Source organism: Gouania willdenowi, unplaced genomic scaffold (genome assembly GCF_900634775.1).
Source record: "Gouania willdenowi unplaced genomic scaffold, fGouWil2.1 scaffold_37_arrow_ctg1, whole genome shotgun sequence".
NCBI lineage: Eukaryota > Metazoa > Chordata > Actinopteri > Blenniiformes > Gobiesocidae > Gouania > Gouania willdenowi.
The window spans coordinates 38990-55000 of NW_021145140.1; the positions used below are offsets into that span (position 1 = coordinate 38990).

Here is a 16011-nt window from a genome sequence, read left to right on the forward strand (position 1 = left end):
GCTTGATGTGTGCCGTTGGGGTGCCTCCGTCCCCGCGGCGGGGATCGCCGGTTGCTCGCGGGCCGGTGAGGGGCGCTGCTCCGTGGCTGGCGCTGTCCGGGGGGCGGCGGGCCCTGGGCTGCTGGCCTTGGGCTGTCCGGGGCTGTGCAGTCCTGCTGGGCTGTGGCCGGGTCCTGGGCGGGGGTGGGGGGCTTGGCCCAGGGGCTTGCCCTTGGGGGGTCCTGGTCCCGGGGGGTGCTCCTGGGGCCGGGGTGCTTGGCTGGCTGGCCGGGCCGGTCCTGGCGGGTGGCGCGTGCCGCGCCATTGCATACCCACTGGTACGGCCCTTGCTTGGGCAGTGCCCCATGAGGCAGGGTGTCGGGGCCGAAATAGGGGGCCACATTCCGGCGAGGAGGTCTGGCTTGGCCCTGGGGGTTGGGGGTTGGGTCGGTGGCGTGGTGCGCTGGGTCCTTGGCTCCTTGGGGCTTTCTCGGGTGTGTATGGGGGGGGCGATGGCTGCCTCTCGGCTTGGGATCTTGGGGGCGTTCGGGGGGCTGCTTGGCCGTGGGGTGGTCGCCGGGGGCCCCTAGATTGCCCGCTCTTGCTGCTGGCCTGACTGCTTCTTCGGGCCCGGGGGGCGGCTCGTGGGTTTTGCAGTAGCGGTTCTTGGAAATACATTTGTCATGGATGCACTGGCCTTGGGCTCTGGGATAACACTCATACTGGGCTCAACCATAGACACGTTGTTCCCAAATACCTGTTTTATGGAATTTCCACTCACTTCTTCCTCTGTTCACAGCCACCACCATTATTCCTAAGCCGCACACTGGTCACCAAACTGGCTTGATAACACAACAATAAGCACAATATACACAACCACAATTTCACATCGCATCACTTGAAACCTATCGACTCTTCCCCACCCATTCCATTTCCAATCTTGTATCCCTCTTCCCTGTTAACTTCCCCACCCCCCTCCACCCCCTCACCTTGGTGTAACACTGCCCTCTCTTTTTTACATCCTCCCTTTAATAAAGTATTTCTTACCCTTCCCTAGGGAGGGCTGGTGATGGTCACAATTATGCAATGAAATAAATACATTTATCTAATTGCAATAATAAAATATGCATTGCTGTTAAAAGATTGCACTTCTTGTAGTGTTAACCTTCGACAGCATGTGCAGACAAAGAGGAAAAAAAAAAAAAAAAAAGAAATGTATATAAATGTAGTTTTTTGTTCACAGGATACAGACATCACCAGCTGAGAACAGAAACCATTGGATAAGTATTTGATTTAGTCTATTTTTAATTATGATTTATTTATTTTTAATAAATACAATAAGTTACGAGAAAGGGCAATGATGAATTACTTTAAATGTAAATTAAAATAATCTGAAACAAATCACCTGCTCAGTTAGGAAATAAAAAAGCTGATAGAATAACATTATTAACTAATATGGATTCATATAATTGTAATTTAAATGAGTAAGCGATATCACTGTGTTTTAATTGATTTTTATTAAACAAAAGTTTCTATATATTATTGATAGATTATTTCTACACAGTTTATATTAGAGGGTGATCACGTGTTTTTGTTGTTTGTGCTTCAAAAGCTTCCATATAAATTTGATAAAGATTGATATTAATTTCTGAAAGTCATTTTCTGACTGGTCGCTGTGGGCAGGCAGGACCGTGAATGTATTTTTCCTCACTAAGAAATAAGAATCAATCAATCAATCAGTTAAGGTTCCTGCTGTGGGTTTTCATATTCACATGGAAAGAGAAGTGATATTAAAATAAAATACACACACACTACATAGCAATCATAGACTCACCTCACTATGTGGTTGTATGTAATAAAGAAATTGTAAAATATGTATTGAATAATTCTTACAACACCTTTTGTAATCATGTGATGTTTTATAAGATTGATTTTGATGAGCATGATTTCTAGTTATTGTTTGTACAGATAAATATAAGTGGCTATTTTCAAGTATACTAAGTATATTCAATTTAAACACAAATCATGTTTGTATTTTATTCTGTTCTACTTATAACTTTTTTTCTTATATTAAAACATAGTCTAACAGTAAATCCAAATAAATGTAATAAAGTTAAATAAAAGTTTTTGGCCCACTCTAACAATGGTAAAGAAAATAGGAATATAACTTGAAATAAAATAATGTTAAAATAAATTAACGAGCTTACATTAAGTAACCTGATATTATAATTTCCAAATAACGTTAATATAACATATTAAAACTTAGTCCGAATTAAATATTTTGTTGTATTCATAATTTTATACAGTCATACTGTTAAACAGTGTGAAGAGAGGAAATGTTCGAATGGATTATTATTCATGGTTTCTTTTTGTGTGTAATACTATAATTATATATCTTTATACTCAATAAATCTATTCATAAAATCTATTCAGATCAACTTGTTAGCTGTCATTCTCAGAACAAGGACAAACAGTTTCAGAACATCTGATTTTAACTTAATCTAAATCTAAAAACAACACAACCATGTACGTAAATGAAGAGACAAATCAGATATAAACAAGACAATCAGATTAACACTAAAATGTTAGTTTGACTCAAAATGCACAAAGTCTAAATCATTAACAAATAAGAATAATTATATTTTACAATTAATCTTAATACACATTAAACAACTCATGTTCTATATATCTAAATAAATTAAATAAACAGACACCATAGACCCCTAAATGATCAATAATTATGAATAAATCAATCAATCTTAAACATAATTTGTATTGCTTTAAATCACCAGTAAATGACATCTTTAACTAATTACAAGGAGCTGATCATTTGATTTCTAAATATATAAAAACACTGATAAATCTATGTTTGGGGCCCAGGGAGTGAGCAGACCCTGAATACCACAGCTGTGTTTTAGATGAGTGTCTGTTCTTCTATTGACTTGTTATGACTTGTTGATTCATTTTCTGTTCATCTCTAATAAATTGATTGATTGATTCAGCAAAACCTCTGACTATGTCTCTCTGTATGAAATCTCAGATACTGAACACCAGAGTTAGCTCAAAAACTCTAACAATTGTTAAACAATGATATTTGTAACATAAGTCTACAGTTTGAAATAAATTTAAAACATTTTAAAAACATACATATTTCTGTTTTAATAATTGTATGAATGGGTCAAGTTAAATATTTTATTATTTTATTTTATATTATGCATTGTTGGAATGTCTGTGGTAAATAAATATTTTCATATTTTAAAGGCAGGGTAGGGTAGGGCAGGGTAGGACGCGAGAGAGAGGTAAGGAGACGCGAGATGTTCTGAGAGTCACGTGACAGTCTGTGAAAATTCAACATGGCGGCTAGCTGCCTTGACTAGCATACCAACTTTGTTTATTTGTAAATATTAACACTTCTTACCGTTAAATCCACGCCACAAACGAGAGCCGACCACGCGCCCTCTCACCAGCCAGAGTGGAGGACCTCGAAGACTTCATCGACCGATATTACGCCGAGTACGTAATGGAATCCGGACCGAAAGCCGCGAGCACATCAGGTAAGTCCGCTAAACGCCGAAAAAATGAATCGACATCAACAGACACGTCAGATCTGGAGGCAGAATCCCACACCGAGGTCCTAAAATCCATCAATAAGAGGCTGGGTGTGGTCGACTTGCTGCACCAAGATTTTCAGGAAATGAAAACCAGCCTGGAATTTGCATACCAACAAATTCAGGACTTACAGAAAGTCAATCAAGATATCCATTTGGCTTTATCTGTGGTGACCACGGAGGTAAAAGAGCTGAAAAATGAAAACAGGCTTCTTAAAGAGACAGTCCTGGATATCCAATCTCGCAGTATGCGAGACAACGTAATATTCTCAGGTATTCCAGAAACCCCCAACGACGACCCAGAGGCTCTGCTGAAAAACTTCATGTCGTCTGCGCTTAAAATCCCAGCAGAAACCGTGAAAAACATCACCTTTCACCGTGTCCATCGTCTCGGTCCACGCAGAGGTAATCACCCACGCCCTATCATTGCCAAATTTGAATACTTTCAACAGAAAATCCAGGTTAAAAGTAAAGGTAGGGAACTTAAAGGTACGCAATTCGGCATGAATGATCAATTCCCTCGAGAAATAAATGAACGCCGAAAAACCTTATATCCTATCTTCAAAGAAAACCGACAGAGAGGCCGTAATTCCAAACTGGTCGTAGACAAGCTTTACATTGATGGTCAACTATTTAGGGATTCTAACATCACCCCCTGGCTCTACTAAGAAAAATAAAATAAAACATGTAAAGAAAAAAAAAAGAAAAAAACACACAGGTGATTTATGAGTTAATATTGAAAGGATAATTCTCCACTCATGGTGTAGTTCAGGTAGCACTATTTAAAAGGTAAAATGTGTATGTGTGTGTGTGTGTGTGTGTATATATATGTACTCTATGTGTATGTATATCTATATATATGTATGTTAACAAAACTTAAAAAAAAAATAAAATAAAAATAAATAAATAAATAAATAAAAAAAAAAAAAAAAACAAATAAAAAAAAAAAGAAATATAAACAATAATAATTAAATATGTATGTATGTGTATATATATATATATAAAATAATTGAAATAATTCAAAAGATAAATAAAATAAAATAATGGATATGTGTATATATACTAAATGTGTGTGTATGTATGTATGTATGTGTATGTTTGCTCAGATGTTGGTAAACACGTATAGGCTCGTACAGTTTCACATGACACTCTCTACCCCCATGTCACCTCTTTCTTCTCCAACCCCTAACCTTTTTTTTTCTTTCACATCCACTCAATACCCCCCCCCTTCCTACACTTTATATAATTACCCGTTGCGTGTTTTATTCTTTTGGTACTGGTTGTTGTTGTTGTATGTTTGTGCTTCTCACTAACCTTCTCAACCCAGCCCCTTACCTTGTGGTGGTATCGCATGATAAGCATTTCTTCTCTTTCTTTCTTGCATTGAAGTCTATCACGACACAGCTGTGCACAAATGCTCTCAGACTCTTGGTTATGCTCACATTCGTAAGGACTAAACCGCACTCCTTTCCATGTCTCAGTTTACAGTAACATCTTGGAATGTGCGTGGCATTCGCTCGCAGGCTAAAAAGATCAAGATATTTGATTATGTATCAAGATTAAATGCAGACATTGTTTTCTTTCAAGAAAGTCACTTACTTCAATCAGAAGAAAAATCTCTGACAGACTTAAATTTTAACAAAATATATAACTCGTGTTTCAATTCCAGGCAAAGAGGAGTCTCGGTTCTTTTCAACAAAAGGTTGCTCTTTAACATAATCAACTCCACCATAGACCCAGAGGGTAGATATATTATTATCAAAGTGGTAATCTATAATAAATGTTTCACAATTCTAAACCTCTATGCCCCCAATAACGACGACCCTGAATTCTTCCATAGAGTTTTTTCGGAGCTATCGGACCTATCTGCAGATTCATCTGTAATCATCGGAGGTGACTTCAATCTGACACTCAACACATCATTAGACAGATCCAGTAAGTGCCCAAATACAAAACCGTCTCGATCTACTAAAGTATTAATGAATTACATGGATGATCTTGGAATAGGTGACGTATGGAGACTGAACAATCCAACTAAAAAAGAATACACCTTCTTCTCCCCTGTGCATAAATCCTTCTCCCGAATCGACTTCTTTCTCTCAAATAAATCCATTGCACATAAGATTTCCTCTAAAATACATCCTATAATCATTAGCGATCATGCCCCGATATCCCTCACCCTGAAGTGTGACCCTAATCAGAAATTATCCTCTCTGTGGCGCTTTAATACTTCCTTACTTAATGACAGTGAATTTGGTAAAATGATAAGAAAAGAATGGGAGGACTTTCTATTAACAAACAATTCTCTGGAAGTGTCACCGTCCTTACTCTGGGAAACCGGCAAGGCTGTCATCAGAGGGAAGATTATATCATACTCTTCTTATAAGAAAAAACAGGAACAGATAGCAGAAAAAACGATCGAAGAAAAAATTAAGAAACTTACGGAAGAATACGCAGCTAACCCGTCTGAACTTTTATGGAAAAAACTCCAAAATACAAAACTTAATCTGGACATAATTTTATCTAAGAAAACGGATTTTATTTTACAGCAACTACGGTACAAAAACTTTGACTACAATAATAAATCAGGCAAATATTTAGCAAATCAGCTGAAACACAACAAAGAAAACTATTTCATAGCGGCAATTTCTGATAATTCAGGTCAAACTTTAAACTTACCTCAGGACATTAATAAGGTGTTTCATGATTACTATCAAAACCTATACTCATCAAACTTAAACCCTGACCCTGAAGATATGAAAACCTTCCTCAATAACTTAAACCTACCACAGCTCACCATAGAGCAGAAAACCACCTTAGACTCACCATTAACCTTACAAGAACTACAAAATGCTTTGGATAGCATGTCAACAGACAAAGCACCAGGTCCAGATGTGTTCCCTGCTGAATTCCTAAAACACTTCTGGTCAATGCTGGCTCCGCTCTTTTTCAGAGTAGTAACAGAGATTAAAAATAAAGGTTATGTAGGAGGTCACATGAATACAGCAAACATTAAATTACTACTTAAACCAGACAAAAACCCCATGTTACCCTCAAGTTACCGTCCCATCTCACTTATTAACACAGACATAAAAATTATTTCCAAAGCACTCACTTCCAGGTTAGAGAAAGTCGTACAGTCAATTATATACCAAGACCAGACAGGATTTATTAAAAATAGACACTCCACAGACAATGTTAGAAGACTGTTTAATTTGATCAACATGGCACAGAACTCTAAAAAGAAAACAATAATCTTGTCACTAGACGCAGAAAAAGCATTCGATAGAGTCAACTGGTCGTTCCTCCTTGCTGTCCTTGACAGATTTGGCTTTGGAGATTCATTCATACAATGGATCTCCACCCTATACTCTAAACCTATGGCCTCAGTAACCACAAACAAAATAACATCCCAAAGCTTCACACTGCAGAGGGGAACGAGACAAGGTTGTCCACTCTCACCTTTGCTTTTTGCAATATTTGTTGAACCTTTCGCATCAGCTGTTCGTCAGAACTCTGTTATTAGAGGAATCCACTCATCCATCTCAGAACACAAAATTTATCTTTATGCGGATGACATTTTACTCTATTTAGAAGAACCTCAATCTTCATTAGAAGAATTATTTAAACTAATAAACAGCTTCTCTAAACTATCAGACTATTCCATTAACTGGTCAAAATCATCAATCCTTCCTTTAACGAAAAATTCATGGAACCCAGCAATCCAAAACCCACAATACCCCTCCCCCACAAATATAATTAAATATCTAGGCTTAAATATATCACCAAACCTAAATGAATTAATTAAACTGAATCTAGACCCTCTGTTGGATAAAGTCACAGAAGACCTGCGGAGATGGAACAATCTCCCCATCTCACTCCTTGGCAGAATAGCCTCAGTTAAAATGAAAATCTTACCTAAAATAAACTATCTGTTCTCTATGATCCCACTGAAACCACCAACGCAATGGTTCAAAAGATTAGATTCTGCAATTACAAAATTCTATGCTAAGAATAAAAAACCCAAAATAAGCCTTTCAACTCTTCAAAAAAATAAAAGCGAGGGAGGGTTGGAAGCCCCTAATTTCACGCATTATTACCTAGCAAACCAAATTCTATATTTAACAGAATGGTTAAAACCAAAAGAATACCACAACACCTGGCTAGAAATAGAACAGCTAGACTGCAAACATATTAAACTCTCTGATCTCCCTTTTATCACTATGACCCTGAAACGTCATAACTGCTTTAAAAACCCACTGATTGCCTCCACCCTGACTGCGTGGTGGAAAGCCCTGGACATAACAAATGTTCAATTAAAAACTAACATGCTGTCTCCAATCTGGCACAACCCTGACTTTAGAAACAGAAAAACACCACTCTATCTAAAAACATGGGAAGATAGCGGAATTATTCATCTCCAAGACCTCTTCGAAAATGATAAGCTCAGGACATATAACAATCTAACCCAAGCATTCGATATAAATAAAAGTAACTTTCTACAGTACTTACAAGTAACAGAGACAATAAAGAAAACAACTCCACAAGACTTAACTACTTTACAACCTCCAGAACTGGCTATATATATGAAAAAAATCTCAACAAAATCAAAAAAACTCTCAAAAATATACAGAGCGCTCTCGATCACTAACTGTAATTACTTACCAATCGCTAAGTGGGAGGCCGAACTCTCAATCACCCCGAGCACTGATTTCTGGACAGAAATTTGTTGTAATACTTTTAAGATGACAAAAAACACAAACCTTCAGCTAATTCAATACAAGGTCCTCCACAGATCCCACATTACCCAACAGAAAATGCATAAAATGGGCTTCTCAGCAACAGACATCTGCTCTCAGTGCACCCAGAATACAGCGGATTCCTATCTACATGCCTTATGGCTTTGCTCCCCAGTTCAACACTTTTGGATTCTAATCACTGAAAAACTGTCCTCCATTTTGGACTGCAGGATTCCTTTATCTCCAAATCTTTGTTTGATTGGAGACCTGACAATGCTTCAACTTCCAGCAAACCAATCACAATCAATCCTTGCGGCACTAGCCATAGCAAAAAAAACAATATTACTAAATTGGAAAGACAAAAAATCCTTAAACATAAACCAATGGCAAAATCTCCTCACAGAATTTATTTCCATGGAAAAGATGTCTGCTCTCAGAAAACAAAAAAAAAATAATGTGCTTTGAGGAGCGTTGGACTCCTTTTTTAATTGCATTAAATCTAAATTTTTAAAAGAAAAAAAAAAAAAAAAAAAAAAAAAAAAAAAAGGCAGGGTAGGTGATTTTTGAAAGCTATCATGATTTTGAATGTAGCTTACCCCCCTCCACTCTGTGCTCCGTCTCACTCACATGCATTAGCACAGCTGCTGCAGAAGTGGATCTAAGCTCATCGTTTGTATTGTGTAGAAACTACGTCGTCTCATTCAGCAGTAAGTAAACACTAAACTTTATCATTATATACTGTATGTTAAAAAACGTGACTAAAAACTGTTTTAAGTCTGTCACCAATGACGCACTTTGAGTGTGGGCTCGTGCACGTGAGGGGTGGAGAACGAAAAGGGAGACAGAGAGATGTGATTGGTTAATAAAAAACGAACCGTCTTTTTTCATTGGTCAAAGTTTTTACAGGTTTACAGCTGCTTCACATGATGGATTTTATTTGTTCCTTTTTCAGAGAACATAAGATCTTAATTTATGTTAAAACATTAAGAAAATTTCAACTATAAACTTAAAAAGTGTATCTGGAAAAAAAATCTCATACCCTATCTTTAATTGATTGATTATTTGAAACATTGGTTTTGATTTATAAAATTGCGATGTTTTAATTTTAGTGGTTAGTAACATTCAGAGCTAAAAATGCAATAATTTATTTCGGTCTTCGGCCAATAATTCACATTTCGGTTCATCCCTAATTTTTTGACTTGATAACTTGTGTCAGAGAAAAGATGAAAATATAATTTCATAAGATATATTTATATATTTATGTATGAACACAATCGTCACTGATTGGTTCCACCTCCTCTGATCTTCTCTCTCATTCCTTCATCAGCTCCTCATAGTTCTCCATCAGCCTCTCCTCACTCCTCACTACCTTCTTATCTCTGTCCTTCATCCCTCTAACCTGTCCTAGTCCTCCTCCTTTAGTGTCCCACCTCTCACACCTTCATCACATTCCTCTGATACAGCTCTCTGTCACACATGTGATGGGGATTGATGTGAACATGTGATGAGCTGCTGTGATGTGTCTCACCTCAGAGTGTTCAGTCTCTGAGAGAGCAGCTTCACTGCTGAGTCTCCTGGATGGTTGTAGCTCAGGTCCAGCTCTCTCACACTGGAGGAGTTGGAGCTCAAAGCTGCTGCCAGAGAAGCCCCGCCCACCTCTGTGATGACACAACCTGACAGACTGGATTCAGAAAAACATCCACAACTCAGGAAACAAGTGAGGAGACGAGGAACAGGACAATGTTGATGGAACATGTGATCCCACTGACCTGAGAGAGTCCAGTTTACAGTGAGGACTCTTCAGTCCTTCACACAGCAGCTTCACTCCTGAATCCTGCAGATCATTGTTACTCAGGTCCAGATGTTTCACACTGGAGGACTGAGAGCTGAGGACTGAGGACAGAGCTGCACAGCTTCTCTCTGAGAGACGACAGGAACTCAACCTTTTGAAGAATCAGAGAAACCTTACAGATGTTTGTCTGTGAGAGAATTAAAGACATGTTCTTCTAAAGTCACATACTCAGCTTTCTTGGAGGCTTTGATCACTGGGAGCAGCTTCAGAAAAGCTTCCTCTGAAGGAGAGAATCTCTTCAGGTTAAAGACATCCAGATGTTCTTGTGATGACAGTAAGATGAAGACCAGAGCTGACCACTGAGCAGGAGACAGTTTCTCTGTGGAGAGACGTCCTGAATTCATGTACCGTTGGATCTCCTCCAGCAGAGAGCGATTATTCACTTCATTCAGACAGTGGAACAGGTTGATGCTTCTCTCTGTGGACAACCTCTCACTCAGCTTCTCCTTGATGTATTTAACTGTTCTCTGATTGGTCTGTGAGTCACTTCCTGTCTGTGTCAGCAGGCCTTGTAGGAGCCTCTGATTGGTCGGCAGTGAAAGACCCAGCAGGAAGCGGAGGAACAAGTCCAAGTGCCCATTTGGACTCCGTAAGGCCTCGTCCACAGCACTCTGATGGAGAAGGTTAAAGTCAGGCTGACCTGCACTATGGGGAAGGTTCAGTGGTTTATGTTCCAGCAGGTTGACTTTAGAGCTGATGAAGGTCTGATGGACATGAAGAGCAGCCAGAAACTCCTGAAGGCTCAGGTGGATGAAGGTGAACACCTTGTCCTGGTACAGGCTGCTCTCCTCTCTGAAGACCTGTGTGAACACTCCTGAGCACACTGAGGCTGCTCTGAGGTCCATGCCACACTCTGTCAGGTCACTCTCATAGAAGATCAGCTTTCCTTTCTGCAGCTGCTCAAAAGCCAGTTTTCCTAGAGACTCTATCATCTCCCTGCTCTGTGGACTCCAGTGTGGATCTGTGGCTGCTCCTCCATCAAACTTCACCATCTTGACTTTGTTCTGAAGGACCACATAGTGGCTGTAGATCTGAGTCAGAGTCCTGGGCAGCTCTCCCTTCTCTCTGCTCTTCAACATGTCCTCCAGAACTGTAGCAGTGATCCAGCAGAAGAGCGGGATGTGGCACATGATGTGGAGGCTACGATACGTCCTGATGTGGGACATGATCCTGCTGACCTGCTCCTGATCTGTGGACCTCCTCCTGAAGTACTCCTCCTTCTGAGGGTCAGTGAACCCTCTGACCTCTGTCACCATGTCCACAAACTCAGGAGGGATCTGATTGGCTGCTGCAGGCCGTGTGGTTATCCAGAGGTGGGCTGATGGAAGCAGTTCTCCTCTGATGAGGTTTACCAGCAGAACCTCCACTGAGGTGGACTCTGAGACATCAGTCAGGGTCTGAGTGCTGAGGAAGTCCAGAGGGAGCCGACACTCATCCAGACCATCCAAGATGAACAAAACCAGAAAGTCCTGGAAGCTGCAGATACCTGCTTCTTTGCTTCCAGAGAAGAAGTGATCAACAAGTCCCACCAAGCTGAAGCTCCTCCCCCTCAGCACGTTCAGCTCTCTGAAGGTCAGTGGGAATGTGAAGTGGACCTCCTGTTGGGCTTTGTCTTCAGCCCAGTCTACAGTGAACTTGTGTGTTAAGAGTGTTTTCCCAATGCCAGCCACACCCTTTGTCATCACTGTCCTGATTGGTCGAGGTCTTCCAGGAGGAGCTTTAAAGAGCTCTTCTAGTGTGATGGCTCTTTCTGCTGTGTCTGATCTCCTGGATGCTGTTTCTATCTGTATGACCTCATGTTCCTGGTTGACCTCTCCACCCCCTCCCTCTGTGATGTAGAGCTCTGTGTAGATCTCCTTCAGGAGGGTTGGACTTCCTGCTTTAGCCACGCCCTCAGACACACACTGGAACTTCTTCTTCAGCTTGGACTTCAGCTCACGTTTGTATTGAGGAGCCTTTGTTCCTGAATGAAGACAAACTTATTGTTAGAGTGGAGAAGTCAGAGCAGGTTTGAATATTGGAGATCAAAGTGTGTGATGTTCTCAGTCTGGATGGTTCCTCAGATTAAATGTGACTGATTGAATCATGCTTTGAAAAAGAAAAGCCAGCTTTGTGTCCTTCATGTGATGTTCCTCACAGTGAAGATGTTCACATGCTCTTACTGCTCTGCAGACGCTCAGCCAGCTCCTCCTGCTTCATCCTCTTCAGGAAATACAGTGTGATGTTCAGAAGGGCCTCCCTGCTCCTCCTCTGCTCCTCATCTTCACCCTCCATCTGACTCTCTGAGCACTCTGGATCATCTCCATCCACAATCTTCTGTATGTGTTTGAGTTCAGCCTTAACAAAGCTGATGATGTTGTCCTCCAGCAGCTGGAACACAAGCACATTAAAGGTGATGAGTGAAGGCCTGCTGCAATCATCTGTGTGTGTGTGTGTGTGTGTGTGTCTGTGTGTGTACAGTGGTTTGATCACAGTCTGACACAGGTTTAGTGTCTTTGTAGACGTACACACCGTAAAGATGGAGTCAGGATCAGCTCCAGAGGAATCATCCACACCCTCCAAGCTGCTGTGGAGAAGACACAGACACTCAGACATGCTGAGGAGCAGCTGGAGGAAAGCACAGGAAGCTCTGCTAACATCATGTGAACATCAGTAACAGTGAGTGTGGAGCAGCCTTTAGAGCTCAGCTCACGTGTGGAACATCTCAGCATGTTTCCACTGAACAGGAGAACAAGTCTGTTGAACTGAGGCTTTATTTGTCTTCAATCCTTCACAAATCTGAAGATCACACACTGTCTAAGACTCACCTACACACTGGAGACCATTCCTACAAAGCCTTTTCTCTTTCACCTTCCACTGTTTGCTGAGATTTACATCAACACCACTTCAAATAACAAATATAGTCCATCAGAATTGATTTTTTTTATTGGGGGTGCATACCACTCTCAATGAGCCACTTTTCATTCTGGCTTTTTAAAACACCACACTCAATAGGGCAAACATTTAAAACACAATATATACAAAAAAATAATAAATAAACATGAAAACACCATACACATATAAAACTAATTAACTAAGGCTCCTGCGGTGAGGGCGGTCCAGGTGAACCAATTTCTTCCAAAGCTGGTGGTCCCGTACCAGCAGATCTACATCCTCCACAACAAGTCTGTGTTGTCTGAGATCGCCTGTTATGATATTGACCCATTGTGGGCGGGTCTTGCCTCCTGGCAGTCTCCAACCTGCTGCCCTTGAGTCAAACTGGAGAATGGCTTTCGTCAGATGGTCAGGAGGTAGGTGAAGGACATGGCCAAACCAGCATGTGCGTCACTGTGCAGCCAAGCAAGATGCTCTAGGCTGACATGTGTGGACTCTTAGCACTTCATTAGAATAAAAATAAACAAATAAATACTTGAAATCGTTTAAACTGTGAACCCTGATTCTATAATCTATGAAAGTTTAACTTTTTGAATGAAATTATGGAAATTAAACAACTTTTCCATGATATCCAAATTTTTTATAAAGGGTCTGTATAAGAGGGTGTGCACAGCAACCTCATTCTCTCAGTTTTTATTTATTTATTTTTACTTCATCTCCCTGAAACGTTTCAGTTTGTTTTTTAATTGTATTGTACAGGTTATAGGTCACATTAAAGGTGGAAAATACTGTGAAATTATTTATTTATATTGTCCCTCCTCTGCTTACTCTCCATAATAGTTTTGAAGCCCTCTCATACGAAAATAGAGACAAACTCAGTCCAATTGAGCGACTGAAACAACCACCAGGAAAACGTCTCCACCACTGCTGGGACTGAATTCCCATCAGTCCAAATCCTCCATAGCCTGTCTAAAACTTCTTAGAGCAGCAGTACAGAGACACTCTGGTTCCACGTACAGCCCTACAGACATCAACAAACACCACTCTACTCCACCTGCTGCAGAGCTGCTTTTACGCAGAAAGACCCCAACGACGGAGGGTCCCTAGCAGCCATCAGTGACCCTCTCACCATCAGTGTAACAGGTTCACACACATTCCTAGTCACACATTATTGGTGATTCAATAACTAGGAACATCAGATTATTTAATGCCATCACACACTGTATTCCAGGTGCTACAGTTCACACTATCTGAGACAAACTGAACCAAATGTTACCCACGCTGCCACCAACTGTTACTAAAATAGTGTTACATGTAGAAACAAACAACAACGTTTTAACCTGGTCAGACCAGATTATGAAGTGGATCAGATCTGAGGGAGTATAAAAGCTCCGCCTCCTGGTGCGCAGCACTATTGTTGCTCTTCACTGTCATCATGGATATGAATTCATGATATTTATTTAATCAATCAATCAATCAATCAATCAATCAATCACATTTAATTTATAAAAAGAAGCTCCTTTCATACAGCAAGTGAAAGATCATAAGCTCCTCCTCCTTCAAAGACGCTCGCTCTGCCAGTTTTCTCCATTGTAGTGATTGGTCAGACGCTGCTAGCTCCACCCCTTTCATGTGAACGTGCACGTACCCAGGCTGAAAACACTTGGCTATAATTAGCATGTTGTTATCGACCTTCGTAGGACAGCATCTCTCTGACAGGGAGTGTTTGGTTAGTTGAAGCTAACAGAGATTAATCCAGGATATAATAATCTAGATTAGTAGCATAGGGCCTTAGTGTCAGACACTTTGTTTATTAGTTGAATCCATAAATAAGGTCCTGACAATAAAACATTGACCTGTTCTCTAGCGCCACCATCAGGACAAACTTTTACATTAGAATTAATTTATCTGGAATAGTTTTCATCTAAATCTTCTCAAATTTACTGACAACATTAATGAGCACTAGAGTATGAACCCTATTGGTTGTGGTGATGATATGACCTTTGACCTTTACTGCAGCGCCACCATCAGGACAAACTTTTACTTTTACAGTTAGTGGATATGGAAAATATTTCATCTAAATATTTTCTAATGTGTGGGAACATTCATAACTCTCACACAATGAACCATAGTGATTGATGTTGGTGACATCCCCCTCCCCCCCCCCATAGATTCATTTACTTATTTCTGTTATTTTTTTGTAACAGTAATAATAATAATAATAATAATAATAATAATAATAATAATAATAATAATAATAATAATAATAATAATAATAATAATAATAATAAAAACTCAAAGCATGAACAGAAACAATTATTTATTCACACCAGATATACTAGTGGTGGTAAGCCACATTATAGCCACAGGTGTCCTGGGGCAGACTGACAGAAGTGTGGCTACCATTTGGTGCGTACGGCCCCTCTGACCACCACCATCATTCATACAGTTCATACACATTCCTATGGAGTTATTCACTATAAAGTTTCACTCCTCTTTTAACAGTGGATGAGTTTTTGTTTATTTATTTTTTGCTTTATGGTTTTATTGTTTTTGTGGTTGTTTTTTGTGTGTGAGGGGTTTCACATGTTTGAAAATGAAAAAATTAAATATCAGTTTTACTTTACAATGTCATGTATCAACTCTGTAGGTGTGGAGATGTAAAGTCACACACACACACACACACGTTTTACACCAATGTGTGTAATATGTGTTCATCACAATGAATAAATATCATCATGATCATCTTATGTTTAATCAATTGTATCAAATTAAGAAAAGTCATGAAATAAAAAGCAAAAAAAAGTCTATTATTTTTTGAGTGATAAACATTGAATGGGGTCAAACTGACATCAAGAATAATAGGAGGGTTAAAAGGATTGCTGCTACCATATATGGTCAATTGGAGGCGTGTCTTAATGTAAATGAGCCTGAACATGTGCTAGCTTTAGAACAGGTG

The 16011-nt window shown here is 39.8% G+C and overlaps 1 protein-coding gene across 1 annotated transcript; it reads right to left on the reverse strand.

Moving 5' to 3' along the window:
* Nucleotides 1-749: 749 nt before the first annotated feature.
* On the reverse strand, nt 750-12394 carry LOC114460039 (protein NLRC3-like). Its single transcript, XM_028442075.1, has 3 exons — nt 12341-12394; nt 10270-12141; nt 750-759 (listed from the first exon to the last, which is right to left on the reverse strand). The coding sequence occupies exons 1-2, from the start codon at nt 12375-12377 to the stop codon at nt 10292-10294; spliced, it is 1887 nt and encodes a 628-aa protein (XP_028297876.1). The 5' UTR covers nt 12378-12394; the 3' UTR covers nt 750-759; nt 10270-10291.
* Between the last annotated feature and the right edge of the window lie 3617 nt (nt 12395-16011).

Coding starts and splice junctions, on each gene's coding strand:
- LOC114460039 (XM_028442075.1), bottom strand. CDS start 12,377: ATGAAGCAGGAGGAGCTGGCTGAGCGTCTGCAGAGCA. Junction 12,142..12,340: donor GGCTGAGCGTCTGCAGAGCA/GTAAGAGCATGT, acceptor GTCTTCATTCAG/GAACAAAGGCTCCTCAATAC.